This window comes from Phytophthora cinnamomi, assembly GCF_018691715.1.
Source record: "Phytophthora cinnamomi strain GKB4 chromosome Unknown Contig1, whole genome shotgun sequence".
Taxonomy (NCBI): Eukaryota; Oomycota; class Peronosporomycetes; order Peronosporales; family Peronosporaceae; genus Phytophthora; species Phytophthora cinnamomi.
This window is the reverse complement of record NW_027150934.1, coordinates 719820-746189: the sequence shown is the minus strand read 5'-3', so window position 1 is coordinate 746189 and position 26370 is coordinate 719820. Positions and strand designations below refer to the sequence as shown.

Sequence of the window (26370 nt, the reverse complement as noted above, 5' to 3'; positions counted from 1 at the left end):
CGCAGTCGTCGGTTTTCTTCGTACTGCGTCGGCGTAAGTGTATTGTCGGCCAAAAGATGCGGTGGCTGGTGCGGATACTGGACAGCCGAAGCATCCATTAAGGGACCAGAGTCCATCAGGCTTGGCAGTTCTTGTGTCTCCCTGTCCCGCACATTGTAATGCCCATCAGTAACTAGCATTACGTAGTCATGCGGGAAATATTGCTGCACAGGTGTCGCCGCGTACTGCTCACCGGACCCTGTTCCAAAGATCAATAGCCGACCAATCTGATCTGTAAAGCAAAATCCACTGCCGTCAGGTGTAAAACCGCCATCGAGATTAGAAAGTGGCTTCGAGTCTGGTGACAAGTTTGTGAAAGACTTCAGCATTCTGCCCGTTGAGATATCCCACAGAAAGATGCGTCCATCATAGCCAGCTGTAACCACAATGCGCCAATCTGTTGGGTGCGCACCAAGCGCAAATGCTGCGTTGATGTGACCATTCTTTTTCTCTTTGTCAATCGCCCCCAAGGTCATCACCAACTGTCCCTTGTTCGGTTCCCAAACCCGAATTCTTTGCTCCCAAATGGGGTCTGCGGCCTCCGAGTTCATTTTGACGCTGTGGAGTGTGATCAAACGTGTATCATCATGTGTCCACGCCACCGTGTCCACCACCGGGGTGGGCATTTTCCTACCACGCACCCCGTAAAAAGCGGAAATGTCGTCGTGCTCAATTGTGGATTCTTTCGCCTGCAGAACAGTCCCATGTAAGCTCTTGTACTTCCGCTTCCACTTCCAGATACGTGCCACGCTATCTTTGATAGACGCAGTTGCAATCCGGTCTCCTCGATAGTTGTACACGATACTCGAAACTGGACCTTTATGTCCCTTCAACAATGCAATTGGTTCAATGCTAGGAACGTCGTCGTCAGACAGTGATAGCGACGGCAGTTCACTTTGTTGGACTTGAGGGGGCTGTTGTTGCCGCGGAGCAGCTTCGCGCTGCAGTGCTCCTGCAACAGTTGGAAGCGGATTTTCCGCAGGGTTAACCGTAGGTTGAAGTGGTGCCTGGAGCGGGGCCTGGAATGGTGTCTGGAACGGTATCTGGAGCGGAGTCTGGAGCGGAGCTTGGAGCGGAGCCTGGAGCGGGGCCTGGAACGGAGCCTGGAGCGGAGCCTGGAGAGGTGCCTGGAGAGGTGCCTGGAGAGGTGCCTGAAGTGGCGCCTGGAGAGGAGCTTGGCCCGGAAAAAAAAGCTGAGTCGGGAGCACCACGGGTTGGAAAGGTGCAGCTGGAACTTGGGTTTGGTCTGGGAAAAACGCCTGCGTCGGGAGCACCACGGGCTGGAAAGGTACAGCTGGAACTTGGGTTTGGTCCGGGAAAAACGCCTGCGTCGGGAGCACCACGGGTTGGAAAGGTGCAGCTGGAACTTGGGTTTGGTCTGGGAAAAACGCCTGCGTCGGGGGCACCACGGGTTGGAAAGGTACAACAGGAATTTGAGCTGGATTGGGACGTAGCGCCTGTGCTGGAGGCACCATCGCTTGGAAAGGCTGAGCTGGAACTGGTGTAGGAAAGCCATTCAGCTGGACCAGTGGTTGCTGCCGAAGCTGATTCTGTGCATTCACATACGCACCATTCGCGGGCTGTGTCGAAGGAGTGGCAGCAAGAGGAGCAAGCGGTGGCTGCAATTCAGTTGAACCCGGCACATTTCCGATGTTGGGTTGCTCTTCTGGGACTATTGCTTGCGGTTCATTTGTGGGCTGAAATCGTGGTACTACAGCTGGGGCGTCTGGGGCTGATACCATCGATAAATCCCACACGCGCGCAATTCCATCGTGCCCTCCAGAAGCCACGAAATCTCCACATCGACTAAACGTTACACAATGAACCTTGCACGACCGTACTCCTTCGCGGCGAGCGTGTTTCATGGCGTAGATTGGGTGCAAGCTCAACATATACGCCTTGAGCGCGTACAATCGGCGAGCCGTCTCAATTTTGGTTTCAGGCTTGTCCATGAGCGGGATTTCAGGCACCTTGTAACAGAAGCAGCGACCATCGTCCGACGCCGTGACAATGATGTTATTTTTCGGATGGAATCGAACTGCGTTCACAACACTAGAATGGCCCACCAAGACAGCAACCGGTGCGCCTGTACTTAGCTCCCACACTCGAACCGTCTTGTCATCTGAGGAAGAGGCTAGCAACGTGTTTGAGTGATTCACCACAAGATCTGTAATATTGCCGACGTGCCCTCGAAGAGTGAACAATAAGTCTCCTGTTCTCAACGACCAAATCTTGACTAGCCTGTTCACAATCAGCTTTATGTTAGAAGTACGCCACACAGAACATTACGGGTAAGCACACGACGCGTACCTGTCATCGGATCCAGTAATCACCACCTTGCCTTGTTTATCGTACGCCAAGCAGTACGCCTGAATCTGCAAGTGTCCACTCAACGTCTTCAACCGACGAATCCTGCTGTACACATACGCAGGCGGCAGCTGTGTGTCATGCCGCGAGCTGATTTCGCGGCGTCGCAGCAGCGAGGCCTGGTTCCTCCCTGTCCTAACTGTCGTCTGAAACAGCCCCGAGCGTTTGGCGCGGTCCATGAGCGCTTCAATCTGTTTCTCCACCACTGCGCGTTCCTGTCGTAGCTGGAAGAGCTGCTTCAGCGCGCGCACATCCGCGGCCAGCGTCGTAACCTTATCCGTTTCTGCATCACTCTCCGTCTTGGCCGCTGGTTCTCCGCCCAACATCATCAGCTGCAGCTCCCGCGGCAGGTCCTCCACTCTGCTCGCCGTCGTGTACTGCTGGTACCGCTCGTACTTCCTGATGACCTTCTCCACGACCTTCAGCGTCTTGAGCACGCCTCTCAGCGCGAACAGCTGCTGGACGATGTCCTTGGCCAGCTTCTTCCTCTCCTCCGGCTGCAGCTTGAGCTGTCTGCTGACTCGGGCCTTGAGCAGCAGGCTGCTGTTGCCCTCCGCGGGCGCGTCCTTCACCTTGTCGTCCACCTCCTTCTTGGCGTTGAGCCTGGGGAATGACGCGGCCGCGCCCTGCAGCAGCTGCACCAGGTGCGCGGACGAGATGTCGCGGTGCCGCAGCCTGTAGTCCTCGTACGTGGCCGTCTTGGGCCGCCCCGCCCAGTCCACGCCGCCGCGCAGCAGGCGGTGCTCTGCCAGCTCCTGGATCAGCGCGTCCGCCGCCCTGTGGCAGGCCGAGCGGCGCTTGAGGAAGTCCGCGATGAGGAAGTAGACCTCGCTCTCGTCCACCTGTCCTTGCTGCTGCTGCTGCTGTTCTTGTTGCTCGTCTCTCTGCTGCTGCTGCTCCTGCTCCTGCTCTTGCTCTTGCGGCGTCTGCTCCTCGCTCTTGTGCTCTTCAACCGGCTGTACCCGCACGTGACCATCACTCTCCACGGCGGCGATGGCCGGCAGCGCCTCGCGCGCATCTGCGAGCCGCAGGGCGTCGGGCCCGTTGCCGCCCGCTGCGGCCGCGGCCGCGTCGCGCGCGTCATGCTCCGGGCTGCGGCGCGACGGGTCGTCGTCCATGCTCTGTGCGTGCGCGCTGGGGGGCGCCAACTCGTGCGGCGCGGCGTCGCGTAGCTGCTGGGCTCGAGTCTCCCGCGTTAACCTTGGGCGGCCCGCGCGTTGCGTTTTGCTAGTGAGACGAGCGTAACCCAGTCGGCGGGGTACACGGACGACAAGTGTAACCCGCACTTAGAGGGATATGGCGCGATCATTCGAGGACGGTCAAAAGTGTAGCCATTCGAGCGAAGCGATGCTGCGTGTTCAGGCGCACCGGGACGAGGACGCTGCACTGGGCGATGGCCTGGACGAGGACGAGACGTTCGTGGCGGTGGCTGTAGCGGACGGCCCGCCGGCGGAGCAGAAGCAGGAGACGGAGAAGGAGCTGCTGGAGACGGACGAGCAGTTTCTGTGGATGCTGCTGCAGGCGGCGGTGGCCGAGTGCGTGACCACGTGCTTCTGGCCGGGGTACACGCTGCGCGCCTGGGGGCTGAACGTCGGCGGCTCGGCGCTCAACTGGGTCGGGCCTTTCCTGGACGGCGTAACCTACGGGTACGAGGACCGGCTCAAGGGTACGCGCGTGTCGGTGGCCTGCCTGCAGTTCCGGTCGGCGTTCTTGGGGTACGGGAGTGGAGACTGGCAGTGTTACAGGTGTCGTCACGGGGCTGACAGGGTTACTCTTGCTGTTTGGCGCAGAGTCTTCACGTCGTACTCGTTCATGGCCGACCACGCGGGCGATCTGAGCAGCAGCAGCTTTGCAGCGGGGCCGCTGTACGTCTGCGCGTCGATTCTGGGAGGCTGCGGGTGCTTCTGGTTGGGCAAGAGGGCGGTCACGGCCGCGTGGATGAGTCCGGTCACGGCACAAGTGAGTCGGGTGGTCAACGGGGTGAAGATCAGGCCGTCGCAGGTGACGTGCTTGGTGACTTTCGTTGCTCTCACGGCGTTGAGGGCCATGATGGGGGCGCACGGGTTCGTCCGGTACGTTGCAGAGTAGAACAGGTTTGCGGTGGTTTTTGATTGCAGGTGATTGAGAAGGTTGTGTTGTTGGTTGTAGCGATCCGAACGATCCGCAGTTTATTGGACCGGTGCAAGTGGCGGACGGCGAGGAGCTAGTGCTCGGGATCTTGATGTCGTGCAGTGCGGTGCTACTTTCCAACTACGTCTGCGAGCTTTTCCCGCCGCAGCCGTCTCAGCTGCGCACTGCCGCGTCGCGCAATGGCGGCCCTTTCATCGATTGGGGGTGTCTCTGTTGCAACTTTCTGTCGTGTGTACTAGCGGGGGCGACCTACCAGCTAAGTCGGATATCGCCGACGGGGGTGACCAACAACCTCCTCGCGCTCAAGTTCGTCAGCTCATTCTGTGGATCGCTGTCAGTCTTTTCGGGGGCGGTCAGCATCGTTTCGGTATGTGATTGTTATGGTGAGAACCGTTTCTGAAAGCATATTTGACAACGTTGTGCACTTGTGTTACGGTTGTGGCTCTTAGCGGCTTTGGCTTGCTGGAAACCGCCATTCAGCGCTTTGGAACCTCTCTTTACAGCTGCTTGTCGGGTTGCTAGTGATACCATATCTTTATAAGTATGATGCTGCATAATCACATCGTTATATTGTTTTTTTTTCCTTAACATAATAACAACATACCACACGAACCCCCACGCAACGATTTTGAGATTGATAGAATCGCATCCATCAAAGTTACTTTTTCGGTGCATTCATTTTTTCGAACACAATACATTTTCATCCTGGACGGGCTTACGCCCGTCTTCACTACTGTGCTGATAAAACACTCGTTTCGAGTGTTTTATCAACACTGTTTTATTTTTTTTACTTACACGGTCCAAAGTACTACCGTTCGACTTTCGCTTGATTCTCACCCCCGTTCAATCGAACTCGCGAACCATTTATTACCGTGGCCGCTTTCTCACAATCAAGTTGGGACGATGCGTGATTCTGCGTCTGGCCTTCACTTCTTCGAATGTGAGAGCGGCCTTGGTTGCGTCGGCCTGGTCTGCAGTACCGTGTTCAATGCGCATGATGTCGTTTTCTTTTCCACGCGTTGTTGCCTCGGTGTGCGCCGTAGCGCCTAATTTGTGCCGTGCGGTAACACAAGAGACCCCAAAGGCAGCGTCTGCCAAGCGGTGATTAGCGGCTAACGATGACGCGAAGTCTTCTTGAATCGGACGCATTGATTCAGCACCGCGGTCACTTGTCCTGAACATGTAGTACTCCGTGTCTGCTGGCCGGCGGCGGCACTAGCACCATTCCGTACCAGCGTCAGACGTCAAGTGGGGAAGTGCCTGTCGTGGTGCTCGGTTTCTTATCATGTACGCAGACGAATTGATGAAGGTAAAATGATACCGCATCAATGACGATCATGACATGAGTCTACCGTTGAAGCGTGGCAACGAGTAGAGTGTACCGGAGCCCGTGATTCGACGGTGGTAACTACGACGGCAAAGTCTCCGCTGGTTGATTGGGAGATGACCTGTGACGAGCGGGAGCACATCGTGCATACCAGATCGCGAGGACACACTCCATAGAGTATGACAAGCATGAGCCAGGGCCCCTTTGCCCGATTAGCGAATTCATCGGAGACCTAGGACACCAGAGCCCGTCCAAATGCTCGTACCATTATGGTCTCTGCACGCCCAGTCACTGCGGGCGACACGTAACGCGGACAAGTGATTGCTGGAGTGTGCTTGGCAATCGGCTCCGCGAGGCGGTGCTTCGCGCAATTTGATGTTGATGTCTGGGTCGACTCGGTTGCTTTCGTTTCCTCGGTATTGAGCTCATTCCGAGTTTTGCCACTCCAGTCTCAAGTCGCAAGCTTCGCCACCATGGCACCGGCACTGGGCAAGAACGTGCACGACCTGGAGCGCCTCTCGGCCGTGAGCGTGAGCATTTCCAAGGATCATGACCAACCCGATCAAGGTGGATATACAAGCGTCAAGACCCCCGATGGTCTCGGTCAAGAACTCGAGGATGGCGCGTTGCGTCCTGGCGGCATGCCCGTGCTGCTGAGTAGAGACACCATCGGTCTGCTGTTTCAGTACGCCGCAGTCGGCGTCGTCTACGGCATGCTCCCCGAAACCATCTACCCGTTCATGCAGGAGTACCTCAACTGCAGCGGTGGCCAGGTCGCTGCTGCAAAGGAGCTCGTGGTTCTGCCATGGAGTTTCAAGGTATTCTTCGGCATCATCTCTGACTGCTTCCCCATCTATGGCTTTCGCCGTCGACCGTACATGCTGATCGGATGGACGGTGTGTATCATCATGTTGCTCGTAATGGCGATCATGCCTATCGGTAAGCCATACTACACCGTTGCATCCGACCGCGACATCGACACTGCGGACTACACGTCAGAGATTGAGGCTCGCATCAACTACAATGCCCCCAGTCAAGGCGCCAAATACGTGGTCATCATGTTCTTCGCCGCCGTTGGATACGTCTTCTCCGATGTCTGCTCCGACAGTATTGTGTGTGAGCTGGCCCAACGGGAGCCGCTGGCCAAGCGTGGCAAGACCCAATCCGCCATTTACACTGTCCGCACGGTACTCGTCATCTTCGGCGAGCTACTGGTCGGCTTCTGCTTCAACGGTGAAGAGTATGGCGGTGATTTCGACTTCTCGATCAGCTTCCCGCAGCTCATGATCATCATGGTAGTACTCACGGCACCCGCGATCCCCATCACTTGGTTTTTCATCAAGGAGGAGAAGTCGCAGCGCGCCAACTTCCGCAAGTACATCAACGAGTTCTGGGAGTTGCTGTGCAAGCGCGTGGTGTATCAAGTCATCGCCTACCACTTTTTCGCTGGCATCTTCTCGAGCATTTCGTACACGGCTAGCTCACCTGTGCAGTCCTATCTGGTGGGCGTCACGCCTATCAACAGTACACTGAATGACGTGCTGAGCCACGTGTGCTTCATGATCGGCATCATGGTGACATCCAAGTACGGTCTCCACTGGAACTGGCGCTGGATGATCGTGTGAACGGGTGTTCTGGTCATCGTCGTGGACGCCACGGTCGCTCTTATCACCGTGTGGGACATCTTCCGAGACCAGTGGTTCTGGCTCGGCCCTCCGATCGTGGTCGAGATCCCTAGCGGAGTGGCTTGGATCATCGCCCTGTTCGTGACGGTCGAGATCGCGGGTGTGGGCAACGAAGGCGCGGTGTACGGGCTCATCACGACCGTCGGCAATCTGTCGTCTCCGTTCGCGACGACGCTGACGCTCCTGATCGACGGGCCCTTCAACATCACCAACGCGCGCGTGCAGAGCGACGACCACTCGGTGCGCATGGACATCACGTACACGATGATCATCTCGTACGCCATGACGATCTTCTCGTGGGTCTTCCTCTTCCTGCTGCCCAAGCAGAAGCAGGACACGCAGGAGCTGGCGCGCACAGGTGGCTCCAACAAGCTGCTGGGCGGGCTCACCATCGCCTACCTGTCCTTCTCGCTGGTCTGGTCGCTCACCGTGAACACGCTGGCCATCTTCGATAGCACCTCGTGCCTGCTCATCGCCGGCGGCACCGGCTGCTAACAGCAGCAGCGCAGCCGTGCATGCATTGGCATGAGGACCTTAGGCTACTTAGAAAGAAAAAAAAATAATCTGAGCTCCTCCAAACAGGTACAAGACAACTTCAACTTGCATCACTAGTTCCAATAGATGGCTACTTTTCGTGTCGCGCACACCACCCAGCCCACCCGCATGCTCGTGGCCAGGTTTATTCCGAACGAGATCCTCTCCAGCCAATCAGCGCGCGCGGCAGGCACTGGCGTCAGTCTTCTTCCTCACTCATACATTTGCCCAGTCAAGCGCAGCCCCCCAAGAGCCCCAGCAGCCAGCAGCAGCACCATGTCGGGCACGCGCGTGTACGTCGGCAACCTGCCCATGGACATCCGCACGCGCGAGGTGGAGGACATCTTCTACAAGTACGGGCGCATCCGCGACATCGACGTCAAGTTCCCGTCGCGCCCGCCGGCCTTCGCCTTCGTGGACTTCGAGGACGCGCGCGACGCCGAGGACGCCATCCGCGGCCGCGACGGCTACGACTACGACGGCGCGCGGCTGCGCGTGGAGCCCGCGAACGGAGGACGCCGCGACTCGGCGGCCCGCGGCGGCGGCGGCGCCGGCGCGCGCTACCCGCGCAACATCCGCGGCACGGGCGACTTCACGGTGGAGATCTCGAACCTGCCGCCGCGCGTGTCGTGGCAGGACCTGAAGGACTTCATGCGCAAGGCCGGCGACGTGGTGTTCACGGAGGTGGACGGGCGCGGCGGCGGCATCGTCGAGTACAGCAACAAGCGCGACATGAAGTACGCGGTGGAGAAGCTGGACGACTCGGAGTTCCGCGGCCGCAGCGAGAACTCGTACGTGCGCGTGCGCCTGGCCGGGCGCGGCCGCAGCAACAGCAGGAGCAACAGCCGCAGCAGGTCGCGCAGCCGCAGCAGCGCGCGCCGCTCCAGCAAGAAGCGCAGCCGCAGCCGCAGCGACGGCGAGCGCGACGGCGACGGGGAGAAGAAGGCCAAGCGCAGCGCGTCGGCCGACAAGGAGCCCGAGACGGAGAAGGACGCGGACGACCAGAAGGACGGTAAGGCGCAGGAGGCGGGCGACGACAAGGACGACGCCAAGGACGAGCCCAAGAAGGAGACGCTGGAGGAGCAACCGGCGACGGAGGCGCAGCCCGAGAAGAAGGAGGACGAGCCCAAGAAGGAGGAGGAGGCCCCCAAAGAGGAGCCCCCCAAGGAGGAAGAGCCCCCCAAGGAGGAAGAGCCCCTCAAGGTGGAGTAGAGTAGAGCGGCTCGACGGACAAGCAGCAGCAGCAACGAGCAGGAGGAAAAACGGAGCAGAGCGGAGCTGGCGCAGCTTTTAAGAACGCACGCACGGACGGACGGGACGAGGACTCGCCGCGGAACAGCCTGGACTTGCCTGGCGCGTGCGTGCGTGCGTGAGTCTGGTTGCTGCTGCGATGGTCGGTGTTCTCTTACCGTGTACCTTGTGTGCCCCCCCTGTTCTTGTTTGTTGGTGCTGTATGTACGTACACACCGCCCGAGACCATTTGCATAGTGAGTTTGATTTTTCTTCATTGTTCGACCGGTTGGCGACCTGGCTTTCGACTCGAGCGCGATTTTCGGCTGCGTTTGGTGGACACCTGAAGGATTGTTGGGGACCGACGTCAACAGCGGAGCGAAGGATGACAGCGGCAGCGGTGCGGACGGCGTGACACGACGACAATAAAACGTAGACAGATTAGAAGGGTAGTCAGGGGAGGCGTCGTAGTGTTAGAGCTTGATGCTCCCCTTGCTGGTTGAGCAGTAAGACAATCGGATTCATTTCTCACACTACGCGGGCAAGCTGCACCTGCAAGCCTCGCTCACCGCAGTCTTCCGCTCTACCGGGCTTTCAGTCGCGTCCGAGGACAACTGGTAGTTGAATTGGCGACTTCAAGCGTGCCACGTCCTCGAGTCCCTCGCCATTGTACGAAAGACTCGGCAAGACCTCACAGATCGCGTCTGGATCGCTGTCCGCGAAAGTAGCTCCTGCCTGCAGCAGCCAGCGCTTGCACTGCTCCGAGATGAGTTGACGCGCAGTATCAGGAGAGTCCGAGGCGGACCCAGGTGCGTTTTTCACGGGTGCGAACTCGTCTTCTCGTGCTACACCCAGCACCTTCATGCTCCTCGAAAGCGGGAAGACGTCGAAGATGAAGGTCTCAAGCTTGATGCCCGTGTTGCTCGTGGGGGTGATCGTAGCCGTGCCCTCGTCGTTCACGTACGGGATCTTTTTCTTGGCCACGTGATACTCGGCGTCACTCTGGTTGCAACAGCGCTGGAGGAAGTCGAGGCGGAAGAAGTGGTTGCAAATGTTGGCGGCACCGAAGCTCAGTTTCCCAGTTGCGGGGTCGACCTGCTCCGAGGCAGCACGATCAAGCTCCGAATACTCGACCACACAGTAGGCCCCATTGCGCTTGGCCACCACACCCACGCTCTCCTCGGGACGAGTCTTCCACACCACCTTGTTCGCGCAGTCGGCATCTTGGTCAATGCAGTAGCCGATAAACACCGGGTCTGCCACCTTGCACAGCATGTTATCAACCGAAAATACGTGCAGGTACTGCACTTTGTGCATGCTCAAGAGATCGAGGAGCCCGCTACGCTTTAGGGCAGGGTAGATTCCACCGTTGCCGTCCGAAGCCCGGGCTAACTGATTCGCCGTCTCGAGAATGAACTTGCCATCCTCGGTAAAGCTTGGCAGGGTTCCCTGGCAGAAAAAGTGAAGTTGATCCCTTGACAACCCGAAAAAACCGTTGTCTCGGAAGAAGGACAGCGTGGTCTCGTGGTTCATCTCGCTGGTCATAATGAGCAACGGGACTCTCGGCGTGTCGTCTAAGTTGAATCGGGTCTTAGCCAGCTCCTGCACCTTCAGAATCCGCAGCGCGAAAATCTCGAAGAGAGACTTTCCGGAAGGAAGGCCGATATCGTACATGCCCTTGGGGCCAGCGAAGCCCAGACGGGTGCCTTGCCCACCACTCAACACCAAAGCGCCGACCATGCCTTTTGACACAGCTTCAAGACCCAGATTCAGCCACTTGGTCTTCTGCTCTGGAGCAGTTTCGCTCAGTTGGTGCACCACTCCGTCCTCCAGCGGCGTAACCTCATCGACAGCACCTTTCTCGGCACTGTCAGCCTTGGTTGACCGCTCAAATCGACCGGCAAGTTGTGCCGGGTCATATTCTCTGAGGCTTTCAACCAGTTCGCATGCATCATGAGCAGTAACGCTGCTCGTATCAACGAATCGGAAAACATGGTCTTGACCCGCAGCATTAAATGAGCGTCGAATAGAAGCAGGAATGGAGTTGGCAGTCGCCATATAGTTGGCACTCTCCAGTCGAATGATTTCGCGAGGAAGGCCTTCCATTAGTGACTTGACGCGCGCTTCTAGCGCCTCACCGTTGTACGAGACCAGAGGTGAGATTTCGATGCGCTGAGCTTTGTTCAATTTCTCAGTCACAAAACTGTCGATTTGATCGGTACTTTGTGAACCGGAAGAAGCCGCGGCAAGAAGCCAGGCCCTCCCTTCCTCCTGTAGCATGCGGCGAGCACTGTCAGGAGAATCAACAGGGTTCCCCGGAGGATTCTTGACTGGCGCAAATTCAGTCTCGCGAGGAACGGAGAGCACCGCCATCCGCGATGACAAGGGGAACACATCAAAGATGAAGGACTCCAACTTAATCCCCGAATTGGTGGTAGACGTGTACGTCGCGCCTGTATCGTCCGCCATGGGGATTTTCTTGTGCGCTACGTGGTACTCGAGGCTCAAATTCGGGAGCACCACGTTCACCAAGAAATTACTACAAAAAGAAAATGTTAGGACTCGCGTCACCCCAAAGTACCTTATCGACCACGATACACACGTACATCGTGTAGAAGTGGTTGCAGATATTGGCCGCCCCGAAAACCAACTTGCCCGTGCGCGGGTCGACCCATTCTGCCATCTCCTGGTCGATTTCCGTGTACTCAATGACGCAAAAGCGATCGTTCCTCTTTGCAACGACGCCAACACGGTCATCCGGGCTGGCTTTCCAGACCACCTTGTTACCGCAGTCCGCTTGCTTGTCGATGCAGTATCCAATGAACGTCGGGTCGGCTGCCTTGCACAGCGCATTGTCCACGGAAAACACGTGCAGGTACTTGACGCCCCGAGCCTGCAGTTTCGCGAGCGCTCCACTGGACTCCAGTGCCTTGTAGACGCCCCCGTTCCCGTCCGAGGCCGTAGCCAGCTTGTGCGCGTTCTCCAGGATCAACTTGCCGTCCGTGGTGAAGCACGGTAGCGTGCCTTGCGGGAAGAAGAACGTCTGATCCTCCTTGAGCCCGAAGAAGCCGTGCTGCTTGAAAAACTCGACCGTCGTCTCGTGGTTCATCTTGCTGGTCATAACGTAGAACGGAATCTGAATCTCGTCCCGCGGCCGCGTGGGAACCTTTTGAGCCGCCAGAGCTTCCAGAGCGAGCAGCCTCTCAGCGAACAACTGGAACAGACTCTTCTCGGACGGCAGCCCGATGTCGTACATGCCCTTGGGGCCCGCGAAGCCCAGACGGGTGCCCTGACCCCCACTGAGCACCAAAGCACAGACCTGACCCCGACTCACAGCCTCCAGCCCCAGCTCCACCCAACGCCGCTTGTCCTCCGCCGAGCATTGCTCTAGCAGGTCGTAGCTCTCCAGTGACTCAATGGCGCCGGTCTCAGCCGTCTGCGCCTGGGTCGACGCCTGGAAAATGTCGTCCAGCAGCTGCAGGTCGAGCGCTTCAAGCTGAGCCCGCAGGTTAAAACCATATAACATTGCTTTTATTGGTGGCTAAAAAATGGTAAAAGCGTTTTACCTCGCGGATAAGGTCTTGCGCCTCTGACGGCGAAAGCTTGTCGGCGTCGTCGAACTGCGAACAGCAAGAGAAACGTGTGAGCATGCGGATGAGGACCAGAGCTAATAAGCTCCAGGCGCCTTGCCTTGAGCACGTGGCCCTGGCCGGCCGCGCGCAGCTTGCGCGCCAGCTCCTCCGGGACGCGCGGCATCTCTATTGGCGACGCGATGATCGGGTTTTGGCGTTGATACACGTGTTGGAACGAAACCCTAGCCCTGTTTTTGTGCTGGAAGTGCAGAAAACAAAGCACTTCAACTTGCCTTTTTCGCCACATGCGTAAGCTGATAAGGTATATTGCACTGTACAATTCGATCTTCGAATATGTTCACCCGCCTTGGTTGTTCGTTGTCGAATGTATCACCACTCTGAGGGTGGTGATACATTCAGAGTGGCACTCTGCAAGGAGCTTCCAATACAAAACACAGCATCGATCACGAGTTTGGCTTGGTGGAGTGCAGCCACGCGAATCTGAAGCTGAAGTCGGCGCCTAGGATAGCAAAGTCAGAATATTATTTGTTGCATTGTACATTGCCTGGTGCGAACGAACAACTAAACACACAAACGCTTACCTAGATGTATCAACGAAATCTGCATCGCGTAGAGGAATGTGACTGTCAATTTGTTTTGGAGTTTCGCAGCCTGCGTCTCCAGAACGAACACGAGTTGCTGCCACGGAGAATACCCCACGGTGCGCTTCAATACGTTAACGAATATTACCAGAGACATCAACTCAAGTAGAGCGTAGACCAGCACGTTTTGGATCGACGACAGAAGATCGGCACTTGTTAAATTTTGCAGTGCAGGGTAGTAGGCGCTGTTGTGCATATAAAACAAGGTCACCTCATGCAAACCTAGAACGAGTAACATATGAATTAGTTCTACTAGCTTTTTCAAAGTCAATTTACTCGAGATCATCATGGCCTTACAATACATGACTGGTATCATCACTTCGGTATACTCCATCAACACCAAGTATTCTGTTACGAAAAGCACGCGTGTAGCCTTATCTATAAAGGCCGCCCGTTCAGCAAGAGAGAATATGGCGGTGATATCCATCGTGAACCTGTTGACCGGCATTGACTGGGTATCGTTCAACTTATCGCCTGGAAATGGCTGCTGATCCGACTTGTCGTTTACAGCTAGAGTTGGCAGCACTTGAGCGTTTTGAAATACCTGCCTCATGTACCTTTGAGTCCTGCTGCTACCGATAATGGTTGCTTCTGTTGGAGTAGGGGCCCTGAGCGCGTTTAGTGCTTTCTCACTTAATGCTGAAAAACGGATTAACTGTTCACCATGTCGTGCATTTCGTTGATATTTGACGTCCCCCGATGAACCATTAACATTGAGTATCCTCATCGCTACTTGAAGGAAGTTTTCACTTGCCATAGGATGCTCAGGTGGAATTTTGTTCATAAGGAGCTTCACGTCCTTGAGCAATGTAGCTACATCTAACATTGACGAGAAAAAAAGCACCAGATCCAGAATCATCACCGTTCCAGTTAAGGACCACGACGATGTCAGCCGAAGCGCATTAGAGATATACAGAGCATTGAAAACTTCCACCGTCAAAATGACAACCTCGGGCTTCATATCGTCGTGCGTGTTGAGTGTACGACTGATCCGATTCTTGGCAATAATTCTAATGATCGGTAACGTGAGTACGAATAGCACTTTCATGACGCCGGTGAGTGTCACAAAGCCATAAATGTAGATGGGATACACGAATGTGAGAGACATCTGCGAGTGTATCACATCCAGTTGTTGCTTGACTTCAGTCCAAAGATATGGGTCGGATCTCCACAGCGGGCGTGTAATGAACGCAAAGCAGGCAGCTAACATCCATGCGTCTGGCGGTCCAAAGACGAGCAAGCCAAACGGTAACGGGAAGACAGTCAACGCGGAGATGACAAACACGACCGCGGTTGAAAAAGCTGCTGCAAACATGCCGACGAAAACAATCTGACGAACACTTAACTGGATGCGAGGTATACACTGATTCATGTGCACCAGCACCGATCCACCGATGTAGCCGGTTACTGCCCAGGATCGAAGAAAGAAGACCCAATTCTCGTACACATCAGCTTCCGGTGGTGCTAGGGGCGGAATTTCTTTTGCCAAGCTTATCACGAGGCTTGGCAGCGGAGTCAGCAAACACAGAGATATGAGTCGACGGGTGCTTAAGTCTTTCGAGTACGTATGCAGCTGCCGCAGTCGCTCAACGGAGTAGCATCCGTGGAGCTCGACTTGAACGGACACCCACGCCGCATAGGCCCGTCGACTGGCGTTCCGAAGATGCTCCAATATCTTGCACATTAGAGGTGTTGGCCAGGCTTAGCGAATACCTAAAGACGACCGCGCAGTTCAACAGAAATAACAGAGTACTGTATGTCCGAGTCCAACTGATCTTCATTTAGAGCTGCCCGTTATCGTCTCCTCCTAAAATCATTGCTTAGCACCATGCTTGATCTCGCGTTGAACCTACAGCTTGGCCTGAGCAGTCCGAAGTCTAATAGTATGAGTACACCACAGATCAAATAGTAAGTGATACGAATTCACCGGTATCGTCGCAGCTACGCCAATCGATAAACTCATACTTGTGCTCGCTTACTCTTGCAGCAACTTCTCGAGCCGGAGCTTGGTGATCTTGCTTTGCTCGCCTGCAGCGACAGAAAGCTCGTCGTCTGGGTTGTTGTCGATCCGGGACTCCAGAATACGCAGCATCTCAGGTGCAGACTTGCCAGTCGCGCACACAATGTAGATGTATCTGCAGCAGCAGCAAACGCATTTGAGCCCCAGCAGCCACACCCCACCGCAGCAAAGCCAAGCTATGCCGCACCCGAACTTCTTGAAGTACGCCTCGTTGAGCTCCTCGAGTCGATCCAGAACAGCCTCATCCGCGTTCTTGGTGGCCTACATCATTCACACCACCGTCATCAAACACCCCTATGTTGTAGAGTGATACACGCTATCTGCACAACCTTCTGCTCCTGGGCTTCCCACTCCTTGATCGGCTTCTTCGCCCTCCCAATCTGCAGGAGCAGCAAAGTCTCCGGTCATACACCCCAACTCCCATAACCGAAGTCAATGGAAATAGCAGACCCTTGGGTGCGCTGCAAATGCCTCGAGCCAATCTTCTCGCGTCAACGAGGCGTCCACCTCGTCCGCCGCTTGGCAGAGCTGCTCGAAGTCCCGCACCGGGAACTTGTAGAACATATCCGCAGACCATTTCTTAGACCCACAGCAGTGCAGCAGCTTCTGACGGAACGGAGAGTCCTCCTTCTCGGCCCCGGGGGCGGCGGCGGCGACGTTGAGCACGGAGAGGTCCATGGCGTTCTCTGCGAATTGGTGAATGCGCGCATTCAGAGACGTGAGAGAGACGGGGGACGAGATGCAGGTGTCATGGATGAAGATACACTTGTTTGTTTTGACGCTTCCTTCCTAGTCCATAACTACTCGAGTTTCTTGGCTTTCGGCACGGAGTACCCAGTGCTGGGAGGCTCGCGGTACGAGCCGCACAGTCGGTCCCAGAGCGTGAAGTACTGCCCGTAGTTGTAGACGAACAGTTCGTGGTGCACCGAGTGGTGCAGCGCCCCGTTGACGACCTTGTTGTGCGAGAGGTAGAGTCCGTCGTGGATGCTAATGGTCCAGAAGTTGACGGCAACGAAGAGCGCGAGGAACAGGCCGCGGTGAATCGGGAAGAGCATGATGTAGAAGTGGTAGGGCAGGCTCTGGATGTAGCCGTCCACCGGGTGGAACGCGTGCGATGCGAACGGCGAGCATATAATCCACTTGTGGTGTGGCTTGTGTAGCGGCGCGTAGATGAGCGGATGGTGCAGCCAGCGGTGGAACCAGTAGATCAGCATGTCCGAGAAGAAAACGAACCACACCACGGTCACGGCCTCGTAGGTGTAGCCGTACTTTCCGAAGCCCGAGTACGTTTTCGAGTACCCGCGCACATCGGCGAGGAACCACGGCAACGTGAGTATGACCATGACTGGGATGGACTTCAAGGACGCGAAGATCTCGCTCTTGACCTGATGTTTCATAAACTTGGGGTGGTTCATCAGTTCCTTGTCGAACCAGAACTGGTACGCGAACCCGGCGCCGATGAGGTAGAGCAGGTAGCCCCCCACGAGTGTGATCCCCGTGATCGACGCAATTTGGCGCGAGATCGAGTCCCGAGGCATCTCGACGGGATACACCGCGTCCAGCGCGTAGTGATCAGCGTATTCCAAGATGAGGTCCATACTTGCAGACGATGAGTTTCGTTCCGCGACCACAAAGAAGTTTGCGAAATGGAAGAAGGTGCTGCCTTTCTTGGCCTCAAATGCAACGTAAGGAGGCGGCGGATCTGCCGCGCATATCCACTGGACCAGCCAGACGCACGCCGAGTGAAGCTGGTGCTTACGCTGGAATTGGCGAGGCCTGATTACAGGCTGTAATAATCAGACTGCTGATTACAATTCGTACATTTATTAATGCTATTAATATTATAACAATACATGCAATTATAATATGGCGAATTTTAGTTTACAATTATCATCCGAATGTTGATTTATGATTTCCAATTTTAAATATCTTTGAAGTTTGTACCACATCACATTATTGATGGGGGACAATGGCGGCGGTGGAGAAGCGTCGACTGGTGCTGCTCGCCCCGGTGTACGCCGACGTGCGCTCCTCGACGCCGGTGGAGCTGCGGCGCACCGCCAACGGCCAGCTCAGGTTTGTGTTCGCCACGCGCGCGGGGCCGGTGGAGAAGGAGGCTGCGTGTGTCAACAGCCTCGACGGCTGTCGCTGAGACTTCGTGCGACTGCTGAGATCGCTCGCGCTGCTGACCGAGCGGCAGCTTCTCGCCGTGCACGGGGAATACGCAATCACAATAATTGAACACAAGCCCGTGGCGACACTCGAGCTCAGCGTGAAGGTGCGTCACCACGCCCGCATCGTCGGCAAGTCTTTGACCAGGTTCGAGTTCGCGCTGAGTCATCTCCAAGGTGACGCGCTGGCGATCGCGAGGAGAAGCGAAACATCCAGATTGGAGGCCAGAAAATCCGACCTCTTGGCTGCCACCTGCAGCTCCTGCCATGTCGTGGGGTGCCGCCTGCACCGGTGGCAGGCCGACGACACGCTCGGCCCCAAGGCCAAGTTGCACCTGCCCGACGTGTTCCAGAGCCTCATGGTGCACATGGAGACGGAGCAGGGCGAAATCCGGGACGACGTCGTTGATCGACCGGATTTTTCCGGGATAAAAGTGAACCTCACGGATTTACCGAGAAGCGCACTGCACCTGGTGGTGTATTTCATGGAGGCCTCCGAGTTGGCGGCGCTGAGCGGCGTGTGCTCGGTGTTTCGTCACTTGGCGTACGCTGTGGTCCCCGGACTCAATCTGGTGCTGTACGAGCACCAACGCAAGGGGTTGAAGTGGATGCTGTACCGAGAAACGCCGTCGTTGATTAAAAGTGGCTGCGAGTTGCACCCATTCCTGTTCCCTCGGCGACCCGGGCAGAAGTCCGATATTGCCATCGATTTGCTGGACATGAAGGTGGTGGCGGACGTGGATACGACGACGAGAGATTTGTGCGGAGGAATGTTTTGTGACGAACCGGGACTCGGGAAAACTATCACGATGCTGGCGTTGATTTTACGAACCAAAGGGCAGTCCACGCGGAATGCGAGGCTACGTGCGGAGCTGGCGGAAGAAGCTGTTTTAGATGCTCGTTTGCACTCCTTGCGCCCGCGCGGCCGGTCTGTGGCAGCTGATGACCTGGTGGGCTCTGGAGCGTCACTTATCGTAGTGCCTGACCCTTTGGTGGAGCATTGGAAGTACCAGATTGAAGCTCACGTCAAGTCAGGAGCACTGCGAACATTTATTGACGAAACGAGCGGTGATCTCCCAAGTAACTCAGAGCTAGCCGCGTATGATGTGGTAGTCACCTCATTTAGTCGACTGGCTCGTGAGTGGAGGCTCCACCGACCGGTGTCCGCGCAGGAAATGCGAATACCTGAACGATACGGCTTCGAAGGACCGAAACGGTATAGTGACGGCACCATCAGTGGTGCTGTGTCTTCTCTTTTGACTGTTCGCTGGGTACGCGTTATCGTTGATGAGGGACACGAATTGGGCGGACAAACCCCTACCAGGTTGATGGAAATGGCTCGAATTTTGTCTGGTGAACGAAGGTGGGTCATGACCGGAACGCCGACGCCCAACACGCTCCAGTCTGCCGATCTCCGCTACATGCATGGCCTCCTGCTTTTTCTACGTAACAAGCCGTACGGACAGCCTGATGAGAGTGCGTGGACCAAAGCAATCGCTGACCCGTTTGAGCACAATGAACCTATCGGGTTCTATCGCTTGCAGAGTTTGCTCAGCCGGATTTTGATGCGTCACACCAAGGCATCTATTCGTGAGATTTTACCAGAACCTGTTCGACACACGGTGTACATCGATCCCACCCCGAGTGAGTATGCCCAGTACAACGCAGTTGCCGCTGCAGTACGCGCAAATTTGGTGATCACAAATATCGATCCTGTTGTACCGGGGAATCTGCATCTTGATAGTCTCATGAATCCCATCAATCGGAAAGAGGCCTTGCGAGTGGTTTCAAACCTGAGGTTCGCATGCTGTGGAGGTGTTAATACCGAAGTTGTGCTTCCAGACGATGCGCGACTAGAAACAATCAATATGCTATCGGAACTTGAAGTGGATGGCGATAATATCGCCACCGTGATGGAGTACTTGCGAAACGTCACCAATCCAGGAATGACGACGGAATGCGGCAGCTGTAAGCGGAAGCTTCAGCTGCTGATGGTTCTACCCTGCGGTCATCTTTGCTGTGCGGACTGCGTTGAAGATCGCGTCGACCGAATTGGCCCGAGTTGCTTTCTCTGCAACGAAGTATTTGATCCAGAAGTTTTTCAGGAGCTTCAGCCAGGCTTTGAATTTCGCGAGATCGACGATGACAGGAACAAAAAAAACGGTGGTAGTGAGAGCAAACAGCAGCACGGCGGTCAAGGCCACGCTTCCGGTGGATGTACGCAGAATAATGCTCGGCCCCAACAGCTAACTGATACACAACATAGCGCTGGGGACGTACCCAGGCCAAATCGACACTATTGGACGGTGGACGCCAGCAAGATATTCTACGCCGCGACCAGAGTTCGAGAGTTGAGAAAGGATCGGGCTCGCCGGAACGCCCTTCATGCAGCTAGTGATCAGCGGCGGACACGTTACGTGAAGGTGATTATTTTCTCGCAATTCACGGAGATGATTTGGCGTACGAAACTTGCGTTCAAGCAGCAAGGGATCCCAACTGCGGATTTCATCACCCTGATTGCACCAAAGGCGCGAATGAGAGCCCTGAAGCGCTTTCGAGAAGACGCGTCATTAAACGTGCTGCTGCTGTCTGAAATGGGGTCACACGGGCTGGATCTTTCATTTGTGACGCATGTCTTCTTGATGGAACAAGTATGGGATAAATCGCTCGAGACCCAAGTCATCAGCCGGGCGCACAGAATGGGTGCAGAACAAGCAGTTGTGGTCGAGCAGCTCTGGATGCGAGGAAGCGTGGAGAGCGATATGGCAAAGGTGAACGAGCTAAGCGAGGACGACATAACCCCACCTCGCATTGTCCATGATCTTGGACCACCCGTTCGAAATCTGAAGCGAAAACATTCTAGCGGCGATGCGTTGCTCAATGTTGCCGGCAAAAAAAAGCGCAAGCGCGATCGTGACGATGAGGTGGCCAAGGTACCTGAAAACAAAAGAGGTTTTCTTCAACGTAAGCTCGACTACGTGCTAAATCATTTGAAGCTACTCGATGAAGACATTGCTGCACCGTCTCGACAAGTCCGTTTCTCCGTCGTAGACGACAAAGCTGGCACTACAATACGACAGGCAATTCACATGATACCGGACACTGCCTCCTCCACATTAACATCTTCAACGACAGCTCTGCAGCATCAAGACACAAGAACGACGACACAACCCGCGAGCTCAACTCGGCCGACGGAAAATGCTGGAGCGAACGCCAGGACTCCATTGCGAGAGTGCCCAGCACCAACAGTTAACAGAAGAGAGGGAGCGTCGAACCAACAACACCTGCAAGGATCGGTGATGAGGGCTACCGCCAAACCTGTAGTTAAGCGTGAGAACAATGCTGGGGGTACGACAAGTGCGAGGCGTACAGCAGTTTCCTTCCGGCCACAGTCAGCACGAGAAGCGGATTTATCAGCAGACATCCCCATACATTCAGCAGCAGCGACAACCCACCGTGAGCGAAGATCGAAGCGACCACGACCTGACCGGGAAGCCATTATCGTAATTGATGATCAACCTCCTGCCGCTATTTCGATGGCAAAGCAAGTCAACCCGAGTCCAGAAGTCATCGTAATTGATGATTCTTCCTCTTCAGAGCCAGAAGAAAGCTTCGTTAGCGAGAACGAAGGTGTCGGCGTCGACGATCGCGATAGCGATCGCAATAGCGACAGTGACAGCGACAGTAACAGCGACAGTGATGCCAGCGTGGCCAGTAGCAGCAGCAGCAACAGTCGCAGTGCGGATAACGAAGATCATTTTGGAAGTGACGACAGCGGTAGCGACAGCGACGAGAGCGATTCGGAAGGCAAGGCGTTGGTCTCCCAGCTGATCACTGTTGCTCAACGCCACTTCGCTCGGCACCGACAAGCTTCCGACGCTAGGGCTGCTGCAATAGCGTCAGCCAAGCTTTCTGCAGGCCCCGGGATCGACGACGAAGAGACCGAGACCGAGACCGAGACGGAGACGGAGTAAAGTGCACCTATCAAACCTTAGAGGCGTTTTGTTGACCGCACAAAAGACTTGAACCATGCGTCGGCCAGTAGTAAAATACCTTCAACCACAAACACAGCAGCTATCGCAGTCCTTGCATCCCGATGGGCAGGCCTGAACGAATGCACACGAACACACAGCAACGTTCTGCACGCCTCTGTCGGGCTAGCTCACCCTTCATCGCCACTCGCCGGCTGTACTGTATTGCTTCCCGTTGCCTCTCTCTCCCCTACTTACTGCTCGGCCGCCTTCTTGGCCTGGTTGGCCTTGTAGATCTGGCTGCGCTCGTGCAGCACGAGCTTGATGCGCGCCATGGACTTCTTGACCTTGGTCCGCCGCGTGGGGTTGGGCATCGACAGGCTCTTGGCGCGGCACTGCGCCAGCTCCGTGAGCAGCGCGTTGCGCTCCTTGAGCAGCACGAACCAGAGCTTGTGCAGGTCGTCCGTGCTCTTCTGGCGCAGCATCCAGGCCTTCCACTCGCCGCCCACGACCACCTGCTGGGTGCCCACGCTGGCCGGCACCTGCGTGAGGCTGCCGGCCTTGGCGCCCTCGCCCGCAGCCTTCTGCACGGGGAAGAACTCCTCCAGCCCGCGGCGGGCCGTCTGGCCCGCGTTCACGCGCAGGCCGCCGAAGAGACGACGCAGCTGGAAGGACATGCTCACCTGGACTTGACCGTGATTTGACCTTGATCTGTATGTGCGGTCCCCACGGCCACTCGGTCCGAGGGCACAAAAGCGGGGATTTGCGGTTTCGAAAGACTGACATACGGGTCTGGTGAAGTGACTTTTCGTCTGGGTGAAGGTGCTGGTGCAGTTCGAGCAAAGTGTCATTTTTTATTTACTACTAGTAGTATTAGGTGAAGACAAGCACTGAGCTGACGACTCTCGTGGAACGACGTCAGTTCATTGTGGTAGGCGTGAAAATATAAAGCTCTTGATTTCGTGTCGGACGCCGCCGATATACAATTCGCGAAAAGGTCGATTCGGCAAACTTACATGTAGGAAAGAGGCTCGTACACGTGCGTCTTCTTCGCGGCGTCGCCGTCCGTCAGGTCCAGCTCCACGTTCACGCAGAAGAGCGGGCTGTTGCTGTCGTTGTCGCTGGTCAGCAGGATCTCGTAGTTGCCAGCAGGCGCGATGATCGGCAGGTTCACGTCCACCTTCAGGTCCGAGAACTTGCCCTTCTTCACGGGGCAGGCGAAGCCGTGTACGTCGATGTGGCCCAGGCCAAGCGGCAGCGGCACGTGGGTGTCGCCGCAAAGCTTGCCCGTGTGTCCGAACACCTGCGTGCCCGCGAGCTTCACTCCCAGCTTGAAGTTGGCCGAGTCGAAGTCCTGCTTCGAGTTGCCGTTGCCGAAGAAGGAAACCGGTTGGCCGCGCTGCGGCGACGTCGGGGCCACCTCCAGGTGGTCGAAGTCAATGATTGCGCTGGACACGTCGCCGCACTGCGTGATCTTGGCGGACGAGTACAGGTCCGCCAGGTTCTTGGGCCGGAAGTCGCGCGCAGGCTCAGCCGGGAACGAATCCACGGGCTTGTCAGCGGGCACGAAGCGCGGCTCCTCGACGACCTCCGCCGTCTTCTCGTCCTTGTTGATCAGCGTCGCGAACGGGTAGCTGGGCACGGAGGCGATGCCGCACTGGCCGGCCGGGCCGTTCTCCTCGCGGGCCAGTCGGATGTAGCCATGCTCTCCCCACGAGGCGCCCCACGAGTTCTTGACCTTCCAGAACTTTTGGCCGTCCACCGAGCCGTAGCCCACGGCCAGCACGCCGTGATCCAGCCTCGTGCCGCACGTGAGGTTGAATACGCCGGACTTGTAGAACTGGAAGGCCTTCTGGTCGGCCTCGATGGCCACCGACACAGGCTGCTGCGCCACGGCCAGCTTGAGCGCGTGCTCGTCCTGCGCGTTGACGTCCTGGAAGCCCGTGACCTTGACGACGCTGTCGCACTTGCGGCAGACCTGCGCCTTGGCCTTGTACTCGTAGTCCTCCTCGCTGCAGATGCCGCCGTGGTCCTCGATCCAGGCGAAGGCGTGGTCCATGAGGCCGCCGTTGCAGCCCATGTCGCCGTTGTGGTCGCAGTCCACGAGCTCCTGCTCCGAGAGGCTGGGCAGCTTGCCGCTCGACACGAAGGCGGCGCCCTCCACGGCGCCCGTGGTGGAGAAGGCCCAGCACGAGCCGCACATGCCCTGGTTCTTGACGGGCGTGACGGCGCCCTTGGCCACCCAGTCCACCTCCTTGGGGGCCTCCACGTCGCTCCAGAGGCCGCTCACGCGCGCGGCCAGGCGCTGCTCCACGTAGCCCGCGGGCAGCGCGAGGCCCGTCATCTGGAACTTGAACTCGTCGAAGGACATGTGCGAGAAGGCGTTGTGGCCCAGCGTCACGCCCGTCCAGGCGTTCTCGGCGTTGTGCTCGGCGATGTACATGTCGTTGGCGATGTAGTTCTCCAGGCGGCGCGCGAACTCGAGCGCGTTCGAGAAGGACACGCCGTGCGCGGCCATCCAGGCCGAGAACTCGTGCTCGTACTCGAGCGGCGACTTGAGCGCGCCCTCCGCCGGCGCCAGGCTGGCGAGCAACAGAGCGACGGTGGCGGCGACGCGCATGGCAGGCGAGAGAGTGATGGTCCTCTGGGCTTCTCTCGGCTCGGGGGCGGAATGCGGAATGAGCGTGGAGGTGGCCGGGCGGGGGTTGAAGCGCCCCTAGACTTGGTCTTTGTATGCCGAGATCGGGGGACGGATCTGATGGGACGCAGCTAGAGAATCAGGTCCCGGATGTGGCGACGGCCAATGAGGTGCGAGCACCGCCTCGAAGCGCTTTTCAGCCAGTAGGCGGCGGGATGAGGGACACATTTTGACCAATCAATGGACGGGTTAAAAGGGAGCTCACGGTGTTCTTCTCCCAAGGCGAGGCTCACCTGCGCCGCCGAGGCAAGTTCAAGGCTCGACTGCACGACCGACGCTGGCGTGCGCGCGGCGCAGTGGAAGGCGAGAGCTAGGAGAGAAGCTTCATCCACTGGAGCGGCGCTAGCGGCGCGAAGATTGGCCGTCCGAGGCAAGTTGAAGCTGTCTCACCTGCTCTCTGTCTGCGTTGCGCCTCCTGTATGAATGACTGCACTCGGCGAGTCGTTATAGCGAGTGGCACTCGCTTGAACGACTTACGACGAGAGAGCGGTGGAATTTTGAGTTGGTGGTGCCAGCTTCAAGACGAAGGTGTGTTCGAGAGTGCGCTCGAAGAGGGGGGGGGTGATTAAAACCGGTCACAAGGTTTGGGTGATGTTCTCGGTGCTACAGTACTGGGTCATCCGATCTTCACTGCCACGACACGGACACCAAATCGGTGGTCCGGAGCCAACGGAGAACTGAGAGGTGAGCAACTTCCTAGACGTGCACCATGCAACTGATCGTGCATCGAACTTCGAATTTTGCTGGTCGAGGTGAGGCCCATCGTCGCAGGCGGACGGTCCATATCAATGCAGGGGCCACACCAGCGATTCATGAGCGCACTAGCCCTTCGCTGCAAGCTCTTGACAAGAACCTTATTCATCCGATTTGGCGCGGCGTGGTGGCAAGGAATGCGAAGACGCTGCCGCTAAACCGAGCAGGTTAAACCGCAGAGATGGTGAGAGCACTGTACTCTGCGCAGATATTATAATAGCCTGGCACGTGAGCTTACTTCAAGCCGGCACATCTTGGGTTTCGTTCCTCGCAGTGGAGTCCCGTTCGTCGCTAGACTGTGCTTGATGAACTGCCATGCCCGAGTTGCAAAGTGCGATACGTGTGAGCTGCGCGCGGCCCTCAGCAGGGCAGTCTGCACTTGCAAGGGCAGACTGTAGTATAACGACCACAGGAGCCGTTTCCCCTGCAACCATTCAGCAGAAACGGGTCGAGCGCTGATGTGATTGATACCTACATTAGGCAGCGCGTCAACGCAGATGATGAAGCAGCTCGCATTGACGGCAGACGCCCTGCAGCGCGATGTCATCAACCACCGGTGTCGTTGCATCGACCAGGACCATCACTAATGTGCACACAACTACAAGTATAGTCCCATAATCGACCGAGCGGTTTCCGTCCCCGCCGAGGGGACCAAGGTTGAAGCGGCCGTTCAGTGAAAGAGGCGCATCTCTTTCTGACGCACGCAGCCAATGATGGCGAGCAAACCAACCACCGCGCGGCAAATACTGTTATACCTCCTAAGCCGCTTCAGCTTAGCGGAGCCTAACACGGCAAAAGTCCCGACAAACCCAGGCCCGGGGTCAAGTCCGGCGCGGCGACTGCGAGTCCGTATCGCATGTCTGCTTCGGCGATCGCAGCAGTTATATCGCTTCCAGTCTCGCCTATGCGCGCCGAACAGTCGGCCGCGGGTTTAGCGAACTGCAACCCACGAATAGCCCCTTCTCTTTCGTGCTCATTCACTCGACCAAAGTATACCGTCGTCAACATCCCACTCTTCAACGTGCAAAATTAGCAGCCCAGCGGGTGCGATTTAGCCGCACTCGTGTCCGACTTCAACGAAACATCCCGCCAGCCAATCGCGGCCCCGCACAGCTCATTTCCATCCCTCTCATTCGCCGAAAAGCGATCCTCCTCTTCCTCCGTCCCGACTTGACGCAAAAGCGCAGTTCCGGATTATCAGGCGCGAGGAG

At 56.8% G+C, this 26370-nt stretch overlaps 11 protein-coding genes across 13 annotated transcripts; 5 read left to right on the top strand and 6 right to left on the bottom strand.

Annotated features, from left to right (window-relative positions):
* Nucleotides 1–1063: 1063 nt before the first annotated feature.
* On the top strand, nt 1064–1546 carry IUM83_06326 (autotransporter domain-containing protein; the record flags this gene model as incomplete). Its single annotated transcript, XM_067930523.1, has 2 exons — nt 1064–1393; nt 1460–1546. The coding sequence occupies 2 exons, from the start codon at nt 1064–1066 to the stop codon at nt 1544–1546; spliced, it is 417 nt and encodes a 138-aa protein (XP_067800325.1).
* A 204-nt stretch (nt 1547–1750) lies between these two features.
* Nucleotides 1751–3524, bottom strand: IUM83_06325 (Bromodomain and WD repeat-containing protein 1; the record flags this gene model as incomplete). Its single annotated transcript, XM_067930522.1, has 3 exons — nt 1751–1771; nt 1881–2280; nt 2350–3524. 3 exons carry the CDS (start codon nt 3522–3524, stop codon nt 1751–1753), a joined length of 1596 nt encoding a protein of 531 aa, XP_067800406.1.
* A 229-nt stretch (nt 3525–3753) lies between these two features.
* IUM83_06324 (putative fluoride ion transporter CrcB) lies at nt 3754–5093 on the top strand (the record flags this gene model as incomplete). The annotated part of the gene is made up of 4 exons (XM_067930521.1): nt 3754–4121; nt 4197–4478; nt 4555–4903; nt 4986–5093. The coding sequence occupies 4 exons, from the start codon at nt 3754–3756 to the stop codon at nt 5091–5093; spliced, it is 1107 nt and encodes a 368-aa protein (XP_067800316.1).
* Nucleotides 5094–6336: 1243 nt separating this feature from the next.
* IUM83_06323 (Folate-Biopterin Transporter (FBT) Family) lies at nt 6337–8043 on the top strand (the record flags this gene model as incomplete). Its single annotated transcript, XM_067930520.1, has 2 exons — nt 6337–7482; nt 7561–8043. The coding sequence occupies 2 exons, from the start codon at nt 6337–6339 to the stop codon at nt 8041–8043; spliced, it is 1629 nt and encodes a 542-aa protein (XP_067800484.1).
* Nucleotides 8044–8358: 315 nt separating this feature from the next.
* On the top strand, nt 8359–9294 carry IUM83_06322 (Pre-mRNA-splicing factor SF2; the record flags this gene model as incomplete). The annotated part of the gene is made up of 1 exon (XM_067930519.1): nt 8359–9294. The coding sequence occupies one exon, from the start codon at nt 8359–8361 to the stop codon at nt 9292–9294; it is 936 nt and encodes a 311-aa protein (XP_067800485.1).
* A 612-nt stretch (nt 9295–9906) lies between these two features.
* On the bottom strand, nt 9907–13068 carry IUM83_06321 (UDP-N-acetylhexosamine pyrophosphorylase; the record flags this gene model as incomplete). Its single annotated transcript, XM_067930518.1, has 4 exons — nt 9907–11851; nt 11919–12808; nt 12879–12932; nt 13003–13068. The coding sequence occupies 4 exons, from the start codon at nt 13066–13068 to the stop codon at nt 9907–9909; spliced, it is 2955 nt and encodes a 984-aa protein (XP_067800315.1).
* A 2327-nt stretch (nt 13069–15395) lies between these two features.
* Nucleotides 15396–16244, bottom strand: IUM83_06320 (OHCU decarboxylase; the record flags this gene model as incomplete). The annotated part of the gene is made up of 5 exons (XM_067930517.1): nt 15396–15423; nt 15526–15681; nt 15754–15827; nt 15896–15946; nt 16017–16244. The coding sequence occupies 5 exons, from the start codon at nt 16242–16244 to the stop codon at nt 15396–15398; spliced, it is 537 nt and encodes a 178-aa protein (XP_067800405.1).
* A 122-nt stretch (nt 16245–16366) lies between these two features.
* IUM83_06319 lies at nt 16367–17164 on the bottom strand (the record flags this gene model as incomplete). Of its 2 annotated transcripts, none has more annotated exons than XM_067930515.1 (1): nt 16367–17164. In XM_067930515.1, one exon carries the CDS (start codon nt 17162–17164, stop codon nt 16367–16369), a length of 798 nt encoding a protein of 265 aa, XP_067800544.1. The 2 variants fall into 2 exon arrangements, with proteins under 2 accessions (XP_067800544.1, XP_067800543.1); XM_067930516.1 differs by having other exon boundaries at nt 16367–16621.
* Nucleotides 17165–17535: 371 nt separating this feature from the next.
* IUM83_06318 (F-box protein) lies at nt 17536–18518 on the top strand (the record flags this gene model as incomplete). The annotated part of the gene is made up of 3 exons (XM_067930514.1): nt 17536–17642; nt 17739–18379; nt 18463–18518. The coding sequence occupies 3 exons, from the start codon at nt 17536–17538 to the stop codon at nt 18516–18518; spliced, it is 804 nt and encodes a 267-aa protein (XP_067800540.1).
* A 3444-nt stretch (nt 18519–21962) lies between these two features.
* IUM83_06317 (Mitochondrial 39-S ribosomal protein L47) lies at nt 21963–22385 on the bottom strand (the record flags this gene model as incomplete). Its single annotated transcript, XM_067930513.1, has 1 exon — nt 21963–22385. The coding sequence occupies one exon, from the start codon at nt 22383–22385 to the stop codon at nt 21963–21965; it is 423 nt and encodes a 140-aa protein (XP_067800542.1).
* Nucleotides 22386–22720: 335 nt separating this feature from the next.
* On the bottom strand, nt 22721–24328 carry IUM83_06316 (papain-like cysteine protease C1; the record flags this gene model as incomplete). Of its 2 annotated transcripts, none has more annotated exons than XM_067930511.1 (1): nt 22721–24328. In XM_067930511.1, the coding sequence occupies one exon, from the start codon at nt 24326–24328 to the stop codon at nt 22721–22723; it is 1608 nt and encodes a 535-aa protein (XP_067800472.1). The 2 variants fall into 2 exon arrangements, with proteins under 2 accessions (XP_067800472.1, XP_067800473.1); XM_067930512.1 differs by having other exon boundaries at nt 22721–23209.
* Between the last annotated feature and the right edge of the window lie 2042 nt (nt 24329–26370).